At 52.0% G+C, this 21,295-nt stretch overlaps 1 protein-coding gene across 1 annotated transcript in view; it reads left to right on the top strand.

Annotated features, from left to right (window-relative positions):
* LHX4 (LIM homeobox 4) overlaps positions 1–11,763 on the top strand; it is a 26,398-nt gene extending 14,635 nt beyond the window's left edge. The window contains exons 2-5 of the mRNA XM_081823200.1: positions 3,237–3,439; positions 7,660–7,814; positions 8,125–8,293; positions 10,497–11,763. Coding sequence (XP_081679326.1) covers positions 3,237–3,439; positions 7,660–7,814; positions 8,125–8,293; positions 10,497–10,891 — 922 coding nt within the window. The 3' untranslated portion in view covers positions 10,892–11,763. The remainder of the gene's footprint in view (positions 1–3,236; positions 3,440–7,659; positions 7,815–8,124; positions 8,294–10,496) is intronic.
* The last annotated feature ends 9,532 nt before the right edge of the window (positions 11,764–21,295 follow it).

Here is a 21,295-nt window from a genome sequence, read left to right as displayed (position 1 = left end):
GTCCCTCCGTGACTGTTGAGACCCAGGTTTTAAGGAGCACTTCCTGCATTCTCTCCTTCCCTCACTCAGTGGCCCATCGGTGCTTGCCTACTACATGCAGGGCAGGGATAAGAGAATTTCCAGTGATGCTGGTCTGTGGAAGAAAGTGCTGAGGGCCGTTAGCAAGTCCTTCCTTGCATTTTCTTTGTCATTTGGATCAGCTCCAGCTGCCTTCCCTGGGGAGACCGGCTGTCCCTGGAGGCCTGGCCAGGCTGGGCTGGCCAGAGAGACTGTCCTGATGGCGAGCAAGGCAGTGCAGTGGCACCAAGAGAGCTGGGCCCTGCACACAGTAGGTGCCCGGGGATAGGAAGAAGGGGGTGCTACCTGGAAAATCCCTCAGAGGCTCTTCCTTGGCTGGTGTCCAGCTCTGCCCCACCCCAGCATCCTTCAGATATGGTCAGGTTGCTGAGACGTTGCCTCTCTGTGCAGAGGCCAAGTTCACCGTTTGACCTTGTGTTGGCCCAGGGAATTTGAACTATGGCCGTCTCGTTACTGCCTGTCACAGAACGAGCCATCTAGCCGTCCAGGCACGGCCGTCTCCTCTGTGACTTGGGCTGGTCTAAGTTCTGGAAGCCCTGGGACAGTGTCTTCATAGGGTGCACATCCCCAACAGGGGCGCCTTATTCCGGGGCCACCGGCTCTGACCAGTGGGTTGCAGGGGTGCCCCTCGGGGCGGGGCCGAGCTGGGGGAGCCCTGTGGGTCAAGGGGGTAAGCACAGCCCCCTCATCGAGAGTCCCGCTGGCTGTGCTCCAGGGGAGAAAGGTAGTAAGGAGCAACTTGCACTTACTATCAGTATAAATCCCACAATGAGGAAAATTGCTTCAATTGCTAAAAAATGCTGGTGGGAAAGTCCATTTATTTTTCATTTTTCTTGTGCACTTGCCCCCCTTACACATGAATCACTGTCGGTATGTAGATTAAATTTATACCCCCATTATCTTTCATGTGTCTGGGGCTCTGGTGTCAACTGGGTTTCTGGTTACTGAAAGCCATGGTCTGCTTCTTTGTGGGGAGAGAAAAGTGGTCCTTTCCCTGGGGTTGGGGTGCTCACTCTGCTCCGGAGCCTCCCCTCAGCCCTCTTCCCCTCGACGAGATCAGACTTCTTTTTGGAAAACCCTCATTCTTCTCTGGAGCTGTTTTGGCTCCAGCATCTGCAGCAAAGGATGTGGACATTGGACTTTTGGTGTTTTATGGGAGAGGGTTTGCAGGGAGCATGCTGAAGGCATGGTTTCGTTTTTAACACCTGCTTTGTGAACTGGCTTGGAGAGGATCTACAAACTGCAGGCATTTTGAAAACACACTCTAGTACAACATATACACACAGGCTTCCTTTCTCTTTGTCCCTCAAACACACACACGCACCCACTCACAGAGGATAGAACTGGGTGCCTGCCTGCCTTCCTCTTTAACATGGGTGACCTGGTTGGACAGCAGCTGTGGAAGAAGCCCGGTTTCACCTGTGTTCTGGGAGGTGTAGAACTTTCTAGAACAGACAGTATACTCTCCACGTACATCCTCTATAAAGTGTGGTTCTTTATTAGCTGATTTATTCATTCAACAAATGTTAACTCTCCATTTCTGGGTCCCGTACCCCTTTGGAAAATCTGATGACGCACACTTCTGAATGACTCGGGGGTAGTTTGCAGAGTCCATCCTGAGCCGTGGGCTGGAGAACACCTGCTCTGGAGGCCTGCTTCTGCGCCCCCCACCCTCCTCGCCACACCAGGTCTGCGGTCCTTCCGAGCCAGAGCCCCAGCCCCTCCCACCCCAACACCCTTCTTAGACCTCGTCTCAGAAGAGCAGTCCCCTGGGCCACACTTCTAGACTTAGAGCCCCCCCACTCCTCTCTCTGCGACACCGTGTGGCTGGGCGGGGAGCTTCCGAAACAGCAGCTGGCCGTGCCTGCTCCAGGCCCCTGGTGCCCCCCAGCAGGTATCATTACTGCATAAGAGACCCATCATTCTGCATTAATCTGGGATTCATCATGATAGCCACGACCGTAATTAATTTATTTGGTATTAATGTGGATGAAATATGTACTGTCCTTTCAGGGGAAATCAGGCTGCCTATAAGCATTAGTTAAAAGGACCATTAAAATCAAACCTTCCCCAGATCCATTAGGCGAAGTCTTTCATCCTGAAGAAGATAAAGTTCTGCTGTGTGAAATGTCATGAATAATTAGGTTGATTGCTGTTTTAAACTCTGCCCCTGCCTCTCCAACCCCTCCCACCTCCCTCCGGAAGCAGGCAAGGCTCACCTGCCGTGGAGCACCCCCTTCATCACCCCTGTCTACACTGGCCCCTAATTCCCCTCTGATCTCTATGACCATCCGTGTGGCTCTGTGTCTATGGACGGCATGGGGAAGGGGCTTCAATGACCCCATTAGACTCTATTTTCAGTGGGTCTCCTTCTCCCCACTTCCCACCCTGCGCCCAGGGTGGTGGCAGGCACCTTCCTCCTGCCTCAGTGCTGGTCCAGAAAGATGTAGACCAGGGAGAGGGCCAAAGCAACGTCTTTGGTCTGCATCTGAGGTCTGCAGACTCCTTGCCCGGAACGGTGCCGGGGTGTGAAAATGCAGATTCCTGGGCTCACCTCAGACCAGCACATCTCAGGGGCTGTGCATGGGAAGGGGATGGAAGCTGGCTTGGAGGGCTTTGGGGTGTGCCGGACGAAGGGGAGAGGCGGGAGAGAGAAGCCTTTGGGAGAGCCCTGCTCTTGTTGCCAAAGCCAGGTTTCTCCAGAACGGCACTGTGGACACTGGCATGTGGGGTCTCCTGGCTCCTCTCGTGGGAGCACGTGAAGAAGCGTTTGCTGGATGCCCGTGAACACACGCAGTTGCCCAGCGGGGCTGGTCCTCGAGGCCTCACCGGAAAGCTGAAGACCAGGGTGCGGAGGCTGAAGCCGCCTGCTCAGAGGGGCCTCAGGGCGTACTGATCGGGCAGGTGGGAGCCCTGGTGTGTCAGCCTCAGAAGAGGCACTGGAGACTCGCTCTGCTCCAGCCTCTTCATTTGGCGGTTCAAGAGCCCGGGGCACAAAGCGGGGCGGCTAGCCGGAGACCAGGGGGTGGGGGGCCGCGGGCATCGATGCCCATGGACAGCCTGGAGTGGTGGGTGGGAGAGGGGCTGATATGATGCGACGTGGGGGGACAGCCAGCCCCCCCCCACTATGCTCTAACCCCTTCGTGCTGCCCTGACAGACGCTTCGGCACAAAATGCACGGCCTGCCAGCAGGGCATCCCCCCGACCCAGGTGGTGCGTAAGGCGCAGGACTTCGTCTACCACCTGCACTGCTTCGCCTGCATCATCTGCAACCGGCAGCTGGCCACGGGGGACGAGTTCTACCTCATGGAGGACGGGCGGCTGGTGTGCAAGGAGGACTACGAGACGGCCAAGCAGAACGGTAAGCCAAGCCGACCCTCACGCCGCCTGCTGCGGACCTCTGTCTGGGCCGAGCCCTTCCTCGGAGCCCTTCCCTCGGAGCCCTGCTCACACCCTGCCTGCTCTGAGAAGCGTCCCCAGACACCTGTGGGACAGTTCACGTCACCCCCCATCCCTGAGCCCGGGCTGGCTTCGCTGCAGCCTCAGTCGGGTGTCGGGTGGTGAGCAGGCCCGGCCCCAATGCTGGTCGGAAGCTGAACAACAGCCGGGACCTTGTGCTCTTCCTACCGGTGGCTCCTCACCTGGGAGGGGGCTGGGAGGGGGCTCTGTCCACCTTGGACCCTGGGGGTTGCTCACCAGTCTTGTGTACTGGGGTGCACACGTACCTTGGTGCCCCCACACCTCAAAGGCTTCCGTCGGGGAGAGCAGGAGTGTGGCCTCCGTCGGCTCATACTTAGCTAACTGCGTTCTGTTTCCCCTGTCAGACTACAGGCTTGTCGAGGGCAGGGCCTTCCCCCTTCCTTGTGAGGTGAGGACCCCTTGCGTCTCCCAGGGTCCCTGATGCAGGAACCAGTCTTCACGCTCCGAAAGACTCCAGTCAGCCATAGGACCTCCCGCCCACCCTGCCCTACCCCAGCCCCCCAGGCCTATTGTCCACGGTCAGCGGTGGAGACCTCTACAAGGCTGACGCTGATGTCAGGCCGCAGGGTTAGCTGCTCTCCCCTCCAGTGCCATATTCCCGAGCAGCCCAGGGCCTTTCCAGGGCCTCGACCCCCCAGGAAGGCCAAGCTCCCTCTCCCTTCCCTGGAGCCCCACCTCTGCTCCTCACTCACAGCTGTGCCCCCAGGCGCTGCGCCCTTCACCCTGGCTCCAGATTTGGCACTTGGCCAAATTCCACCTGGGAATCTCAGATGCACAAACTCACAAAACATCAAGGTCATTTGCCTTTGACTAGAATTTTTATCAACTCAGGGTGTTACTGCAAAAAGCAGCTCTCAACAGCTCTGGGCTTGATGGAAAAAAAAAGCAACAACAATTTCATGCATCTCCTTCTAGATCTTTCCTGGGCGCCTGAGTCAGAGGCTTCCACTCTCTTCTCCCAGAACCCCCACAGTGCTGGCCTTTCGGGATGGACTGGCCTTCAAGTCCCCTTTCTCCTCTTTCCCGGGCCTCAGCAAGCCTATTCCTGGGCTCTTTGCCTTAATGTATTCATCTATTCGGGTTCCTTAAAACCCCCCCGATGTTGCTGCTTTGGAGTCAATTATGATGTCCGAGAAGATTAGGGCATCTTGTCGGGGATAAACCATCAAAGCAGATGGACTCAGAGATCCCAAGCTGCCTTTGGAACTCTGAAGCCCTTCCCCAGAGATACCAGGAATGCGTGACCTCCCTCCAGGCCACCGGCTGCTTCCCCTCATCAGAGGCCTTGTTTAGACCCTGAGCATTCATGGCCTGGCATCCACCTCTGCTGGGGATGGTTCACGAGGAGGGGGAGCCTAGCTGGGGAGGCAAGAATGACAGTGAAGCCAACACCTTTATCAAGGATTGTTTGTGCCACACCAGACCTCTGGAGGACACTGGATTTGGCATCAGAGGCTGGTGGACATCTCTGCTCAGTCACTAACTTGGGGGCCCCCTTGGTTGAGCCTTGGCTTCTCAGCTGTGTATGGGGGGGCGGGTAATAGCACCTGCCACACAGGGCTGTTTCCTGAGGTTTTCATAGGATGGCGCCTGTGGAATGGGATGCTGAATGAGGGTGAGAGCCACGAGGAAGAGGAATGTCAACAGGGGGTGAGATCTGCTTTAGGTTTTCAAGTAACCGAAGGTTACCCAGTATTCCTGATGCCTTCCTACTGCCTCTGGCTGTCCGTGCAGAGGCCACTCCATCCTGTGAAATCCGGGTGACCCTGAGCGCAGCAGGGGACTTGGTCTGCTTTGGGACATTTGGTTCTTTTTATGTTTTAATTCCTCTTTGCTGATCCAAACCCCCTTTCAGGCTTACAGTTCCCTCCTCTTGTGCTACACAAAGGACCTAATATCAGCTATTTGTATCTTTCTGTGAATGATTTTGTTCATTTGTTACATCTTCCTGGATATTTGCATTTTCAATATAATGAGGTTGCATTTTATGCCAGGGACAAGTGCTAGGAGACCCTGCATAATTCAAAACCAACATATTTTAAGACTAATTTTCCCATAGGAATTAATGTAAGAAGTAGGAGGGGGGGGGTGTATTCTGGAAGCACATAAATCCATAACCGGTGAAGTGTATCTTTGCCTTAATGCTACTTTTTATTTTCTCAGCACTATCTCTAATACCTTGCAGAATGCTCTCTCCTAAATTAACAGCCTAGGATATCATGGTCTTGCTTGGCCTTCTTCATAGCGTTTTATCACATTTAACTTCCGTACCAAAGTTATTGATTTTTGGGTACATTTTTCAGCACGAGCACTGCTATCACTACTTAATGAATACTTGGATGACATGGTTATAGGATATAAAAAAGATTTTAAATTATAATAACAGTGATGTTAAAATAACAGCATGATAGTCCCCATAATCGCAAGGAGAAAGTCCTGTGCACGTAGACGGCAGTTCTGAACCCATGGGCCACCAACCCAGGATGACGGGTAGATCCCAGTGGCCACGGTGAAAACAGCTGCTAAATCACTAGGCCGGCCTATTTAAAAATTAGACAATTCTTGATGAATTACATTATTTTGCTGGTTTCATTATTTCAAATTTTAGATCTAAAGACTGTAGAGATGTTTTAAAAGTGCACTATTTCATATTGGCATCAAATGCTGTCCTGCTGTTGTCTCTATAAATGGGGGCAGAAGGGATGGATTACTTATGACAGAATTAAAGAACTTTGGAGGTTTTCCTCCGTCTCCGCCAGAGCAGAAAACAGCCCAAGGAGACAGGACTGGGGACTTGATCCTCCCTCCGCCGTGTGCATGACTGCCGTGCAGACTCGGGCCAGCGTGCCACCCGACTCAGGGCAGGCGCTGGTGCCCCGGGCTTCAGAGCGGGGAGGGGACTTGCCCACGTCACTCCCTCACTCAGCAAGAAAGTTGAACCCAAGTCTTCCAGCGGCAAGAAACACTTTTCAGAATTGTTGTGAGGATTGTTTGCACATCAAGTTCTCAGATCACACCAGGCACATCGTAGGTGCTTAGCAAATGTTGGCCATCATTGATCCTAAGAGAGGGTTTTCTTGAAAGGAAAGGAAGGTAGGAATGTAGCAGGGACATTTTAGAGGACCCAGGGAAAGGAACACAGAAGGCCCAGAGAGCCAGGGACGCCGTGGCGGTGTGTGGACTCGGGGGTGCCCTGCGGAGAACGGGCAGAGGTCTAGCGTCTAGTGCCAGGAGAGGAGAGGCACCGTCCGCTCTTGGCTGTGTGCTCCCACATGCGCCCAGGCGCCTCTGTACCAGACTGAACAAATCAGCCTCTGACTACCGGAACGCCAGGCTTATCTGCTCAGAATCCACTGAAGACTGTGGATCGGTCGGTGTGTTGTCCTGAACACTCTTCAGACCGGTGGTTTTCAAAAAATTTTGACTATGACCCCGAGTGAGAAACTCATTTTCAACTCAGCACACATGTATTCATACCGTGAACACTTAAGCAAGTCCTGTGAAACCATACTTGCCCTCATCTATCCCATCCCATCCCACGCATCATATTCCCCCCCAAAGTTTTTGATCCACTCAATTGACAGGACAACCCACTAGTGGGTTCTGACCCGTAATCGGTGGACACTGCTTAGATGGCTAGTGAACGTGCTGGTTACCCCTGCTGAGCTCAGCAAGGCCACCGCAAGGGACCTGGGAAACGGGAGGCTCCCGAGGGGAGGAGGGGCCGAGGTGTCGGGGGCAGCCCAGCACACACACGTCCTTCACCCGGGCTCGTGGGCCTTCCCAGCCCAGCTGCTGGTTCACAGGGCCAGAGTGTTCGCCGTTTCCGGGAGGCACGTGGAACTGTGCACCTTCAGTCTGGTGGGAGCCCATGTGGCTGGGCTGGCAGGGGACGGGGACGGGCGGGGAGCTGAGGGAGGGACTGTTGTCCTCGCTTTTCCGTCACTCGGGAAGGCCTGTGGTGAGGAGTGGGCTCCGTGGGGGTGGTTCCCATTCCTTCCCACGGCTCTGCCCACGGTGGGCAATGAGGAGAGGAGGCAGGGCATGCGCCCCAGCGGCTTTGGGCAGGCAGACCCCAGTAAGGAGGGGTCTTCACTGCAGATGACTCCGAGGCCGGAGCCAAGCGGCCCAGAACCACCATTACAGCGAAGCAGCTGGAGACGTTAAAGAACGCCTACAAGAACTCCCCCAAGCCTGCCCGGCACGTGAGGGAGCAGCTCTCCTCGGAGACCGGCCTGGACATGAGGGTCGTGCAGGTGAGGCCCCGGGCCCCGGGCCTCCTCCGCCGTCGGGGTGGCCTGGGCCAGGGTGCGGCTCTGTGCCCTCTCGCTCTACAGGACGGAGGCTCAGGGAGCGCCGGGGGGAGCTGGGCTCCGGGCGGGACCCGGGGAAGCTTGTGGAAGCGGAGACGAGGCAGAGACGGAGGCAGAGGGGGCCCACCGTGCTCCGGCCCCGAGCTCGACCGACGCTTCAGGGCCTGTTTCCAGCCACCTGTCCTGGGGACCCCGGGGGCCTTGGGTTTGCGGTGGACACCCGCTGAGCGCGTCCCTTCTGCTTGTGTGGCAGGTCTGGTTTCAGAACCGAAGGGCCAAGGAGAAGCGCCTGAAGAAGGACGCGGGGCGGCATCGCTGGGGATTCTATAAGAGCGTCAAGCGGAGCCGGGGCGGCGGCAAGCAGGAGAAGGAGAGCTCTGCAGAGGACTGTGGGGTTAGTGACAGTGAGCTGAGCTTCCGAGGTGAGCAGGGCTGGAGGGGCGAGGCCGAGGCCTTAGGAAAGGCCCCTGGGAAACAGTGATTCTTGACACGCAGGGGGGATCTTTCTTGAGGCCTTGACAACCGCCTCCCGAAGCCAGGCTCTTCCCGGCGACTTGCAGTGAAGGGTGGGGGGTGGCAGTGGCCCTTTGAGACGGGACAAAGAGTAGGAAACAAGAGAGTTCTGCTGCTACAGTGTGGAAGCTGGGTTCCCCAGGCCCGTGGGCCCCGAGGCCTCCCCTCCTTTCCTGCTGACTGGGGCTCTCTCACCGGCCCATGCAGCTGGGAACAGACAGCTGTGTGTCTCGGCCCCTGCCCTCGGCCCCTCTCCTGCATTCCCCTCCTTTGCAGGGGCCCTGGCCTCCCTCCCGGGATCCCCTGGAGTAACCACTTCCTCCTCTCCTGGTGGTGGGGTGGTCGTGCTCAGGAGGCCCTTTGCCCTGGGAAAGCAATACTGTGAGTGCATGCGGGATGGGGACAGGCCTCACTTCTGAAATCCCCTCTCCTACTGCTCACTTCATCCTGTCCCCTGCGCAGAAGCTTTGCAGCATGCGCTACATTCGAATCTGTGCACCAGCAAAATGGCGAACCACTGCATGTTTGGGATCCCGAGGTTGTTTGCAAATAGCCATAACTATTCTCAGTGACTGAGGCCTCAGCTATGGAAGGTCCTCTGTTGTGGGTGGATAGAAAGAGTAGTGAGTGGGTGGGTGGGGGGGCCTCAGAAATCTGGTTGCCGGTTGGGGCTCTCTCAGATGGATTCACTTTTCTTGAGCCTCAGTTTCCACATCTGTAAATGGGGAATAACTACATCCTCGCCCATCTCAGTGTTGTTGTGGGGTTCGATGAACACAACTGACTGTGGATGTGTTTGGGTGAAATTCAGCACAGTTTTACGCTTGGAAGTCATGACTGTCCCCACAGGGAGCGTGCCCCCCCCCCCCCCAGCCCACAGAGGGTCATATGGAATGACAGGTGTGAGCGAAAGGCCAAATAATGGCCATTTTCCAGTGGAGCTGAGGCTTCATCGTTCTGCCTCCTTTAAAGAGCATGAGATCTCCTTCCCCCTTTTCATTTTCAGGGTGGAGTGGTGGGGGGCAGGCTTAGGGCAGGTTGTCAGAAGGAATGGGTGTTGAAGTCTAGTCTGGGGAGGCTTGATGGGAGCTGATGCACAGGCCCAGGGTGGGAATAGAGAAGGAAGTTCGTGGGGCAGAGGATGGAACCTGCTGCCAGCCAGAGCACGATGCCCTCAGAGGACTGTCGCTCACTTGGGAGATCTGTCCTGTGGGGCCTGGGAAGGGTTCAAGAGCCTATGCTCACCTTCCAGTCCTGTTGGTGGAGTTAGGAAAGCCATTTAATCTGATCTGAGCTGCCAAAATCAACATCTGGAACATGCAGGATCATTACATCTTGCTTTGTAGCTCTTTTCTGTTGGGTGCAGGTGGGTCCCCAGGTTGACACGTCATGGGTCTCTCTGGGTAATTACAGAACTCCTTATTTCTTAAGACTAAAACCACTCGCCTCTGTTGGAGAGATGGATTCTTCTGGGTAGCACAGGATGCATTAGAAACCCTTAATGAAATTCTTCAAGAAACAAGAAGGTCCATTTGCCTTAATCAAGTCAATACTTTGTCCCCAGCGAAGAGCTTATTTGATAGAGAAACTGAGTCCTTTGACATTGAACCGCTTTTCCAGGTAGACCAGAAGGATTTTGTATACATGCCTAAGAGTGGCCCTCAGCTACCCTTACCACATGGGCCTGCTTCTTTCCCAACCAACGGAAACCAAGCACTTTTCTCAGCCTGAAAGCTTTCAGATTAAATCTTGTCAGCACGTAGTTTCCGTTTGTGAGGCTGATAATGTATGACCCACAAACCTCAGGCATTCATATTCTTTAGTGTAGCCATCTTAGTCCGTGAGCCACATGGGACCAACAAACTCAGCAGACATTTGTCCAGCCTTCTGGGATCTGCCTTCAGGCTCTGCAGGTGTTTCTTCTGTGTTTCCCCTCGATTCGGGTCAGTCTCTGGCTGCCAGGTTGAGTGTTGGCGTCTGACCCATGCATGGCAGTGAGGCGTCTGCCATCCTTGGGCGTCTTTCTCGGTCATGTGTATTCCTAGGTTGTGAAGAACAGGGACCACTGGAGTCCTGGCCGCTGACAATAAATCTCCGTTCTTTTGTCCACAGAGGATCAAATTCTCTCAGAACTTGGCCACACCAATAGGATTTATGGCAACGTGGGGGACGTTTCAGGCGGACAGTTAATGAATGGGAGCTTCTCCATGGACGGGACAGGACAATCCTATCAGGACTTGAGGGATGGGAGCCCCTATGGAATCCCCCAGTCTCCCTCCTCCATATCGTCCCTGCCATCCCACGCTCCTTTGCTCAATGGGCTGGATTACACGGTGGACAGTAATTTGGGCATCATTGGGCATGCAGGGCAGGGAGTGAGCCAGACGCTGAGAGCCATGGCTGGGGGACCCACCTCTGACATCTCCACAGGAAGCAGTGTAGGCTATCCTGACTTCCCAACGAGCCCAGCCTCTTGGCTCGATGAAATGGATCATCCTCCTTTTTAAACATCTCTCCTCCCCACCCTACCCGTCCTGGCTTGAGAGAATATCTTCAAGGATCAAAAGAGACTTGCCTTTTAAGGATCAAAAGTGCACCAATGTGAATTTCCATTATTTTCAATGGAAGTCCTCCGCTGATCCCTAGGTGGGTGAGAGACCAGACCACACTAGGGCCCTGTTACCCTGGGGAAGTAGCGGGAAGGCAGCCTCCTCTCAGGACACAGCACAGGGGTGCAGAGCCTAGAGCGCTAGGGTGCTGCTTGGTGGCTTCCTACCCCCGCCCTGCTTCCAGGCTTTGGCTGCTCGGTGCTTGGCAGCACGAGGTGACCGTCAGGCCACCTTGGCCTTTGGGAACTCTGCTCCGACTGGTGTGTCTCCTGAGATGCCTCCCGAACCACTTCTCTCCACCAGAACTGAGATTCCTGAGGTAGAGGCATCCTGGCCCTTGAGTATAATAAAAGTGATTTCTGGACCACTCTATTGAACTCTAATTTTGAAAATAAAAAGTCACTTATTAAATGTCAGTGAAAACTTTGATGGCCACCGTTTGATATTGAAAACGTCCCCTTCTCCTCCTCCTTCTTCTTCTTCTTCTTTTTTTTTTTTTTTGCTGTGAAAAATATGACTTCTTCCCTGCCCAGAAGTACAAGCCAGATAATATTTGTCAGTTTTGGTTTTAAAGAGATCCCATCCCTATCACTGAATCCCTGACGGCAAGAAGTGGTTTTCCTTGCAGGTGACTCAGGCTGGAGCTGAGTGGCCCTGGACCATCACAGCGACTGCCCGACGAGTCCCCTCGGTGCACACTGTGCCTTTTTAATTTGCTCGTATCATTTATTCCACAAGACAGGCTGTGGGTTACAAAGTGATCCAAGCTAAAATACGGAGAGAACAGAAGGACAATCAGCGCAAGCGCAGGCGCATGTGGATTCTAAGCGTGCGGTCCGCTTAGCCGTGTCAGCAGACGTGCTCCCAGAGCTCCCCATCCCGCAGGCTGAAACGGTATTGAGTCTGCTTTGCAGGAGTTGGTGTAGATGAGTTTGCGAGCCCATCCCACCGGCAGCCCGCCCGCCCCAGACCTTGCAAAAGGAGAGCTTTCCTGTGGTAGCTGACTCACTTGGACAGTTTTGGTATCTTCCAAGAGCCAGCAATGCTTTTTGGCCCAGCTTGGTTGGGAGGAATCACTCGGGAGCAGCCCTAAGATCGCCCAAAGGGTTCCAAGTGGTTCTTGGGCTGCGTCTCTCTGGGCTGCTGGCTGGACTCGGGCCAGGCCCCGAGGTGCCCCAGGCCTGCGCTCAGGAAGGCCGAGCTCGCCAGCCAGTGGCAGTGAGGGCTCTCAGCGCGCGGGTGTGCTCTGGCCCCTCACCCAGCCTGAGGCCCGAGGCAAGGGCAGGGCCGACCCCTGCTCTACAAGCTGCCCCCACCAACCGCCCCTCGGTCTGCGGACCCCCCACGGGGGGACGCGCCAGGGTGAGTGAGTGAGTGGTGCCGCAGGTCCTACTTTATGCACCGCACCTCTGTCTGTCAGGAAGCTCTCCAGCGCACACTGCGTGCGGGTTAGCGAAGTGGGCGTCCGTCCAGTCCCCTTGGGAAACGGTGGCCGGCTTCTTCCGGCTTCCATTTTCTTAGACAAGAGAGTAGGAAAGGGTAAGAAGGCATTGTCTTTCTTTCACATGAAGTGACAGGGCCAGAGACCTTAGGGACCCTTCCTTCTGTGAATGTTTCGTCACCTTTTGAGGACCACGGGATTCAGGTGCGTGGTGGGCAGGCTAAAGGAAGACATAAAACACCTCCACTTTGGCTGCTGCATCCACCGCAGACTCCTTTCCAGGACTAAACGGAGGTCAGTCAAGCTTCTTTAAAATATGCAGTCAGTGAATTCCTGGGCTCAGCCTTCCGGCCCCGTTTGCTCTGCTTAATTTGGACTGTCCCCTTATTGTCTGGTGTGCTGCATCTACTGTGATTTTTGCTTGGAGAGTCTACAAACATAGACTTCTTCAGGCTCCAGGGGTGGGGTGGGGGTGTGTCCCGCCTAGGCAGGTTGCTCCTGGGAATTCCCCAACAGTGGGGACACCGGGAGTGGGAGCGGGGACACACATGCAAGACGAGAAGCCATAGGAAGGAAAGGAAGACCCATCTGTCCTTTTGGAGGACAGCTTCTTTCACACACTAGTCTCCGCAGGCTGCTCCCAGGATGCAGGAGAAAGACGGTGTCGGGCTGGGGACCAGTGACAAACTGTCCCACGCAGACCACTATCTCGGCTTGACTGTGGCCTAGTGACTCACGAGACCTCAGCGGCACCTCACATCTCTGGTGCGTACAGTGCAGGGAGGGTGGACTCCCTAGAGAGACAGGCCCCCTCTCTGTGTGGCACTGGTTTCTTAAGATCAACTGAAGTTGACCTGTTTTTGGTTTTGTATGTGACATCTTCATGCTCACTCCCGATTCAGGGGTGGGAGACGGGGAAGCTGTCCTCACTCCCGCTAATAACACAAGTCTCCTGCGGCCCTCAGTGAGCGGCGCAGTCGATGGGGGGGAGCAGCCTCTTGAGTTTTGGTGGGGGCGGCTGGCTTGAAGAGCCCTTGTGAGAGCGCTGGCCAGAAAGCCAGGGGAGCCTGAACAAAGTTCCCGACAGCCACCTCCCCAGGAAGCAGCAAACGCTGGTGCCTCATTTAGAAGTACAGCCCCCTGAGGCCTCAGATTTGAAGTGGGTGTCCTTGCACGTGAGGTTAGCGTATGGACGGGCCAGGGCCACCGGGGAGCCACCGCATGCCAAGACGATTCCCTGGCTCTTCTGTGGCTCAGAGAGGGAGAAGAACAGAACATCCCCTTGAGGTTTTCTTAAAGGCACTCCTCTAGTGCTCATTATGGTGATACTCTAATGTTATAGTAATAGCCTATTACTGAGCTATAAGGTGCTACATGGGAGCGGTTTCCTCCTTACTAAATCGATATGGATGAATTTTTTAAATGAGGCGAGAACTTCTAGGGGCATTCACAATATTTGGATCTGTCTTTGGCTCTAAGAAGGCAAAGAACTAGCAGGCATTATCTGCAGCGCCTGGCTGGTAGACCTGAGGGTAGGAGGCTTCGGAATCCAGGAGCAAATTAAAGACAGAAAGAAAAACAAATCCCCCCAGCCCCCCAGGTTTCCAGGGGTAATTGGTATGAACAAAAATGGGACCTGAGCGGCTATGGAAGAATCTACATTTGCCGAGACGTGAGAAAAGCATAGAGGAAACACCAAATCCAAGGGCTAAGCCGGGCCTCTGGGTAAATCACATGCTGGGGAGCCTGGCTCCTTGCAGGGACTTGTGTGCAACTCGAGGCCAACTCCTCTCCATCGTGCTTTCTCTTTCCTGCCCCATCTGGGAGTTATGACTATAATATAAGTACCCACAACATTACTCCAGTGAACGAGTACAGTGAAACATCAGGGAAAGAGAACAAGACCTAAGGCAAGCCTTTTGGAGTGTCTTTAAAACTCGGTCTTTTTGGTTTTTTTTGCCAGCGTAAAACACGAAATCTAGTAAGATCACTGGGGCCATTAGACCTTCATAATGAAGCTCCCGTTGCAAAAAGTGTAAGAAGGCCGTAGAACAAAAGGCACTGATGCCTCTGCGGCTTGAGCTGGTTATTGGGAGACACCTGCCTCCTCGCAGAGGGGGCTCTCGGGCCTCCGCTGAGCAGACGCGCCCTCTGCCGGCGCGCGCCAGGCCCCCACGCTCCCACGTGACCCCCCCCCCCGCGCGCCCCCCCCTCCCCCCGACTGACAACTCGGTTATAACCTCCGAAATAATGACCAGACCTCCCCAGCCAGCAGGGGCTGGAAGGCCTGAGGAGGCTCATTTTTAAACACTGCACTTTAAAAATTGGAAACCGTGAGATGAGGAAAAATTCAATTAAGCGGAAATGAGTTTTGTTTTATTGGCTGCTGCTGACGGGCTCTGGGCATGCTGAAAGCTAAATAAAAAAGCACATCACTGGCTCTCTCTTTCTTGGACTTGGTCAGTCGGCCCTTTCTGCAGCAGCTGCTCTAACCGAGCTCACATGGTGACTGGAGCCAAAAAGAGAGAGCACGGCAAAGCCATCCCACCCACACACCGCTTGGTAGGGCCCCACGGAAAGCACAGTTTCTCGCTGCTAGCTCTGGTGAGGAGGCGGCTGCAGGTTTGGGAGGGGTGCCAAGCATTCCTTTCCTTGGGGAGGCAGAGCACAGGCAGACAGAGAAGGACACCCCCGCTCTGGTCTGCTGCCCACCTAGAGGCAAGAATCATTTGTACCTCCTCCCTACATGCGTTCAGGGCTACAGGCTCCCAGAAGCTGCTCTGAACTTGCGTTCAGACCTCAAAGCCCCAGGTCCCCCAGGCTCTGAACGGTTGCCCTCACTCTTGGCAGTGTAAACTTTGTACAGTTAAAAAGAAATGAAGTCTCACTTCCTGGGGGAAAAAGAAAAAAAGAAAAAAAAGAAGGAAAAAAAAAAGAACCCACCCATCCTTATTTATTGCCATGTGACTTTGGAACACAGAAGCTGGTGCGTTTGTTTGTATATGGTTCCTGTGTGTTGGCATGAGATGTGTATGGTAAAATTATGTCAAATAAATATGGAAATTCTTTAGAAGCGGATGTGTCTTGCTTTTCATTTTGGTTCTCTGGATGTTTTTTTCTCTTGATATAATTAGGACAAAAAGCTAAGGCGATGTGGGGTCCTTTTACCACCGGAAGGAAACCCAAACTACAGCTCTGAATGCCAGAACGACTTACAGCCATGAATACCAGAAGTGCTCAATAAAGGTTCGATTGGAGGAAGTGCTCTGGTTTTTCTGACAGCAATTTTCTGGGGCCCAATCCTCTGCTCCTAGGCTTAGGGGATGGGCAGAGAAAACCCACTGACCACATAATCTTAATGTTTGTCCTGTTGCATTTTAAAAGTCCTTCCCACTTAAACATTTTCTCCCTAAAGTATGTGCAAATATCTATATTTGGGCGAGAGGTGGACAGAGGGATACAAACACCGCATCAGAATTATCAGGGCTCCTTGATGAGCTTTTGTAGAAAAGTCCTCATTCAGATTTCTTCTCTGCAAGAGGCTTTATTAATGTGCAGGATCTGAAGGTTAGCTGGAATGGAAAAAGCAACACTGCTTCTTTCATCAAAAAATATTAAAGTCCAGGGGCGCCTGGGTGGCTCAATGGGTTAAGCGTCTGCCTTCAGCTCAGGTCACGATCCCAGGGTCCCAGAATCGAGCCCCGCGTCGAGCATCCTGCTCTGCGGGGAGTCTGCTTCTCCCTCTCCTTCCTGCTCATGCTCTCTCTATTTCTGTCTCTCTCAAATAAATAAATAAAATATTTTTTAAAAAGATTTAAAAGAATACTGAAGTCCTCCCATCTCTTTAGAGCTGGCCTTCCATCTAGGAAAAACTAGAGTGCTTTTTCCATTAGTGACTGGTTTTATTTGAAGAGAAGATCCAGAGGTGCACTGTCCCATACGGCAGCAACTAGTCACACGTGGCTATTTACATTTAAATTGACTAATATTCAATAAAACTGCAAGTTTCCTTCCTCATGCCGGCTCTGTTTCAAGTGCTCGGTAGCTACACGTGGCTAGCAGCGACTGTATTTGGACACACGGACACAGAGCACTTCAGTCGCTGCAGAGAGTTCCACTGGACAGTGCTGATGGAGTCTGCCAAGGGAGAGCGGGCAGAGAAAACTCACTCATCACGCTCGCTATGCTGCTCGCTATGCTGGAGCACTTGGTGAAATATCTTGAGACTCCTTAGACAGTGTAGTGCTGGCTTCTCGGTCATCCTAGTCTGTGAGGAGCACCGCCCACGAGAACAGCTCGCTTGGGTACAAGGGAGGGGGGCTGCGCTCTGGACCCCCGAGTCCACAGTCCGGTGCTGCCACCAGCTTGTCCTGACTCTACCTAACCCCTGGACGCGTGCCGTGCCCCACGGTCTATGCCGTTACACAGGAAAGACACCACCACCCAGGCAGACATCCAGCGAGATTCTTGGGGGGCTTGAAGGTCTTTTAGTGAAGACCCGAATCTCTGCTCTCAGGACAGGGAATTCTGGCAAATACTTGGTTAGGCCGAGAAAGGCGGCCAGGACAGGTGAAGATGAGAGCACCACGTGGGAGTGGGAGTGTTGGTGGAGGAAGGCAGGAGGTTCTGGACACGAGGACCTGCTTCCTTCCCTAGCCCAGTCCCTTGGGTGCTTGAGAGGAAAATTCACAAAGCGGCTAGGAAGGGCCCTGCTGCGCCTCAATTACTCATCGGAGTATTCCTGAGGCACTAATGTCGGGCCCGAGCATTCTGCTCGGGTATGCACTGCACACCGCGTCTCGAGCCTTCCGTCCTCAAACCCCTTGTCACCAGCCTGTCTACGTGGACTTCTTGCTTTCAGGATGCTAGCAATCGTTTGGAGTATATCAGACCGACAATCACAGGACCATTTCCACAATGCCAATCTAGTAACTTTCTGGAATTACGAAATGTGTTCTCAGCTCACAAAGGAAGCAGAGGATCTGATCTGTCTCTGCCTCGCTCTCCCCCCCCCCTTTTTTTTGGCTTGGTCACTAGAAACCAGCCCCTGAGCAGTGTGATTTTCTGACAGTGGCTTTTCAAAAACACAGCTGCTTAAAGAAGAATATAGGAAAGAAATCACTGGCTGGAAAGAATAAAATAAGACAGAAACTCAGGAGGACAAATGAAGGCTCAACACTCAAGTGTTTTTCACTGCTTTTCTTTCTTTCTCCTTGGGCCTAGGATTCGACTCAGCTAAAATCAGAAAAGGATAGTAAGAGCTCAAAGGCTAATCATTGTGTTGTAAATTTTAACTGATTTGCCAAACTAGAAGTAAAATCACGAGAGGTGATCCTTAACCTCTCTGAATGTATTTCCTTAGATTTGCCATTTGAGGCATAGTTTCAAGGCCGTCCTTTACAGTCTAAAAGGCAAAGTGTTGTGTCCCTTTGCCACACCTCCCTACAAGAATGCCATTCCAGCTTTGTCATTTGGAACTCCTGGTGCGTTCCTCATAATGCCCTCTGCCCTGTGCACAGGGTGGTGAGCGGAGGCGCTCGGGCGGCGTGCTTGCTTGGCTGTGCGTGTGGTGCTGCCTTGGGGAAGTAGGCAGCGGCCACTGCCGCTGGAGAGAAAACCCAAAGTTTCTAAAATGGGGCCAAGTCAGTAGGAAAAGGGAAATTTTTTTATTCTATTTCTAAAACGTAATAAAAATAAGCCATCCAAACTATTAAACCGAAATCTTCTAGATGATGCACTCCTGCCCGAGGAGAGTGGGTGGCATCCCTATGGAGAAAGTGGGTGTGGGCTTTTGCATGCAACACTCGTCCCTGGGTGACTTCTGCATTCATTTTCTTCTCTCATTTTTGTCTAATGTGATTTCGGGATCTTCCTTTAGAACCCTTTCCTTTGGTGATTTTTCCTTTGGCCACCTCCCCCGCTGAGCACAAACACTGGACTTTGGTATGCTATTAACTGGTATGTTAGTCTGTAATTAAATGTACAAGGCACAGGACACCCCTGACAGGATACACGTTCTTCCTTTCATGAGGGGGCTCCCAGGAGAAAAAGGTGCCCACGTGAGTTATTCGTTCTTCAGGCTGTTCGGCAGACCACTGAACTGGCCGGAATTTTCAAGACTGACAGAGGTTGAGCTGTCTAGAGCTAGGGAAAGTTCTGTCTTTGTTTTTAAGGTTTGTCTTTCTCTCATTTGCTTGCCAACCCTGCACCAGGATCTCGGGTTGGCTGGGAGGGGTTTGGGGATTTTGGAAAGGCTGGGAATAACTTCCTGGAAGATAAAATACAGACCCAAAAAAGGGGTCTTGGCACACACTTAGAGCTGGAAATAAGCAGTTTTTTTAAAAAGGTCATTAAAATGGTAAATAGGTTTCAACAGATGGCTTCAGCATAGCAATGGAAAGCCCAGGCAAGGACTTTGGGGTTCAATCTCATATTTTAGTCACCTGGGACCAGCTTATTATTCCAGAAAAACAAACATCTATAAAGTTGACAGCTCCCTCCCCTCCTCTAAAGTGGGAGCCCTTGAAGGTTGCCTGCCTGATGGCCAGCTCATGGGCGGCTGCCTGCAGATAGTGACCTGGGGAATTGAAAGTCACTTTTTCGACACCTGTCAACTGCACGGCTTAAGCTCACCCAGGCTAGAGGGAAATGATAACCAGGAACCTATATTACTGATGGGCCAGGACTTTTATACTCAATATGTGCGCTGGCTTTATTATTTTTTTAGAATCATTTTAACATTTAATGCTTCTCAATTAAAGTGATTTCCTGGAGTGGATGCCAAGCTTCGTTTAGAATGCGCATTAACCACTTTCTGTATCGGTAGTTAAAGGCACTGAGGGATTTAAACAGCAATCCACAAGTCTGTTCAGTTAAGGTTTGGCGGAATAAAGCAGATTATAAACAATAATATATGTCTTTCTCTTCTTTTTTGGAAGGGTTCCAAACTCACAAACGGAGCTAAAGTGCTATAAACATATCCAGGACTAAGCTCCGGGCTCTACAAATGTACTCCGTGAAAGCCGTGGGCACCGGCGGTGCTGCTCTCGATCCCGTGTGTGTACGTGTGCACGTACTTTAAAAGAGCTTTTTATTACCCAGAGTGTCCATCAACTGAACTTACCTTCTAAATATGAAAATGGAAACCAGGATTGCTACACAAGTGAGAGGAAAAATAAATCCAGGCTGCAGTGTGGAGGATGAATTTGTTGCTGCCGCCTAGGGCGGCCCCGGCAGAGGCCCCGCTCCGGTCCGAGTGCTCTCATGGAGCCCCGGCTTCAGCCACCGCAGGCAGGAGTTCTGGGTTCCGGGGGCATTTCCCTACCGATAAGAGACACCCACACGGAGGGCACTGACTTCCACCACGAGGCAAATGAATGTGATGAGGGGCAGCTCCCGGGAGGTTTCCCACCTGGCTTTTAACCGCAGTGTTCTACTGCAAACTCATGTTCGTTCCTTCTAAGACCATGTAGGAAGAATATCAGAAAGGAAGATTCTGTCTTGAGTATAAGCTAGCACGCACCTTATGAATATCCCCATCTAGTTTTGGGGGCCTGGAGGCTTCCTATTAAGGAGGAAGGGACACACCTTCAGAAGTGACTTCAGTACATGAGTCCCCAAAGAAGAGACAGTAGAAAATGTAAGATAATGACATTTATAATTGTGCCAAGAAAAGTGATATAACAAAACACAGGAAAGAAGGTTCTGAAGAATTTATATATAAAAGTAAAAGTAGTAAGAAATAAAAAGCCACAAACTCCCAATAACTACTGGTGAACAGAGCATTAAGTTCTTTCCAGGGAGGAGCATGACAAGACTATTTCAAGGATAAGTGAATAAAGATGAGGCTAGATAGCTTTTCCTGTTCAATCCTTTAGTGTAATGCCAATTAATGCATATTTGAAAAATTGATCACAGTTGGTGCATAATAAACATTAGGTGATGAGTACAACATGGAAGGTGATTATTATTATCAGTCTGATAAACACTATACTTTGGCCCAAAATCTCTCAGATGAAGGAACTGTGAAAGGATACTTATTAAAATAACTAAAGATGCTTATGGTAAAGCTCCAATAATGACCATAACTTTCAAATCACATGATTACAACAGACTGCTCTGAAAGCTTTTTATGTCATAAGGACAAAGTCCAATGTGTATATATAAAATCCATGAAGAGGCTTGATTATTAATGTACCTTTGAGTATGGATGCTTTTGTTTCCACTGTAGCTTATCCTGATAACGTGGTACAGGGAAAACTTTTTGACTTGGTATCACAAAGCTTGGATAATCACCCTGATTCTGAAAAAAAAAAAAAAAAAGATCATGTAGATTGAAGTGCTTTACCTATAATAAAGCCTATAAAAAGATGAGCATGCTTACTATTTCTATTTTTAGGACCTCAGACAAGTTCCCTGACAGTTCTGTTTCAATTCCCTCACTTGCAAAACAGAGAAAATACCATTTCTACTTTTACAATTATTCTGAGGTTCAATTAAGATGCTTGTGCATAGAATCTTGTACAAAAGGTATAACTACTGTTACGTCCTTGAAGTTAAGATGTAACGATTGTAAGACACATTAGTTTATGTGTCACTAACCAAAAAAAGTGTGCCTTAGAATGGATCAAATATAGTGTGGTAACTACTCTTAAAATATTTAATCCAGGGGCTCCTGGGTGGCTCAGTTGTTAAGCATCTGCCTTTGGCTCAGGTCATGATCCCAGGGTCCTGGGATCGAGCCCCGCATCGGGCTCCCTGTTCCGCGGGAAGCCTGCTTCTCCCTCTCCCACTCCCCCTGCTTGTGTTCCCTCTCTTGCTGTGTGTCTCTGTCAAATAAATAAAATCTTTAAAAAAACCAA

The sequence above is a fragment of the Leptonychotes weddellii genome, chromosome 6 (assembly GCF_054177405.1).
Source record: "Leptonychotes weddellii isolate Sample4059 chromosome 6, ASM5417740v2, whole genome shotgun sequence".
NCBI lineage: Eukaryota > Metazoa > Chordata > Mammalia > Carnivora > Phocidae > Leptonychotes > Leptonychotes weddellii.
This window is presented reverse-complemented; position numbering and strand designations above follow the sequence as displayed.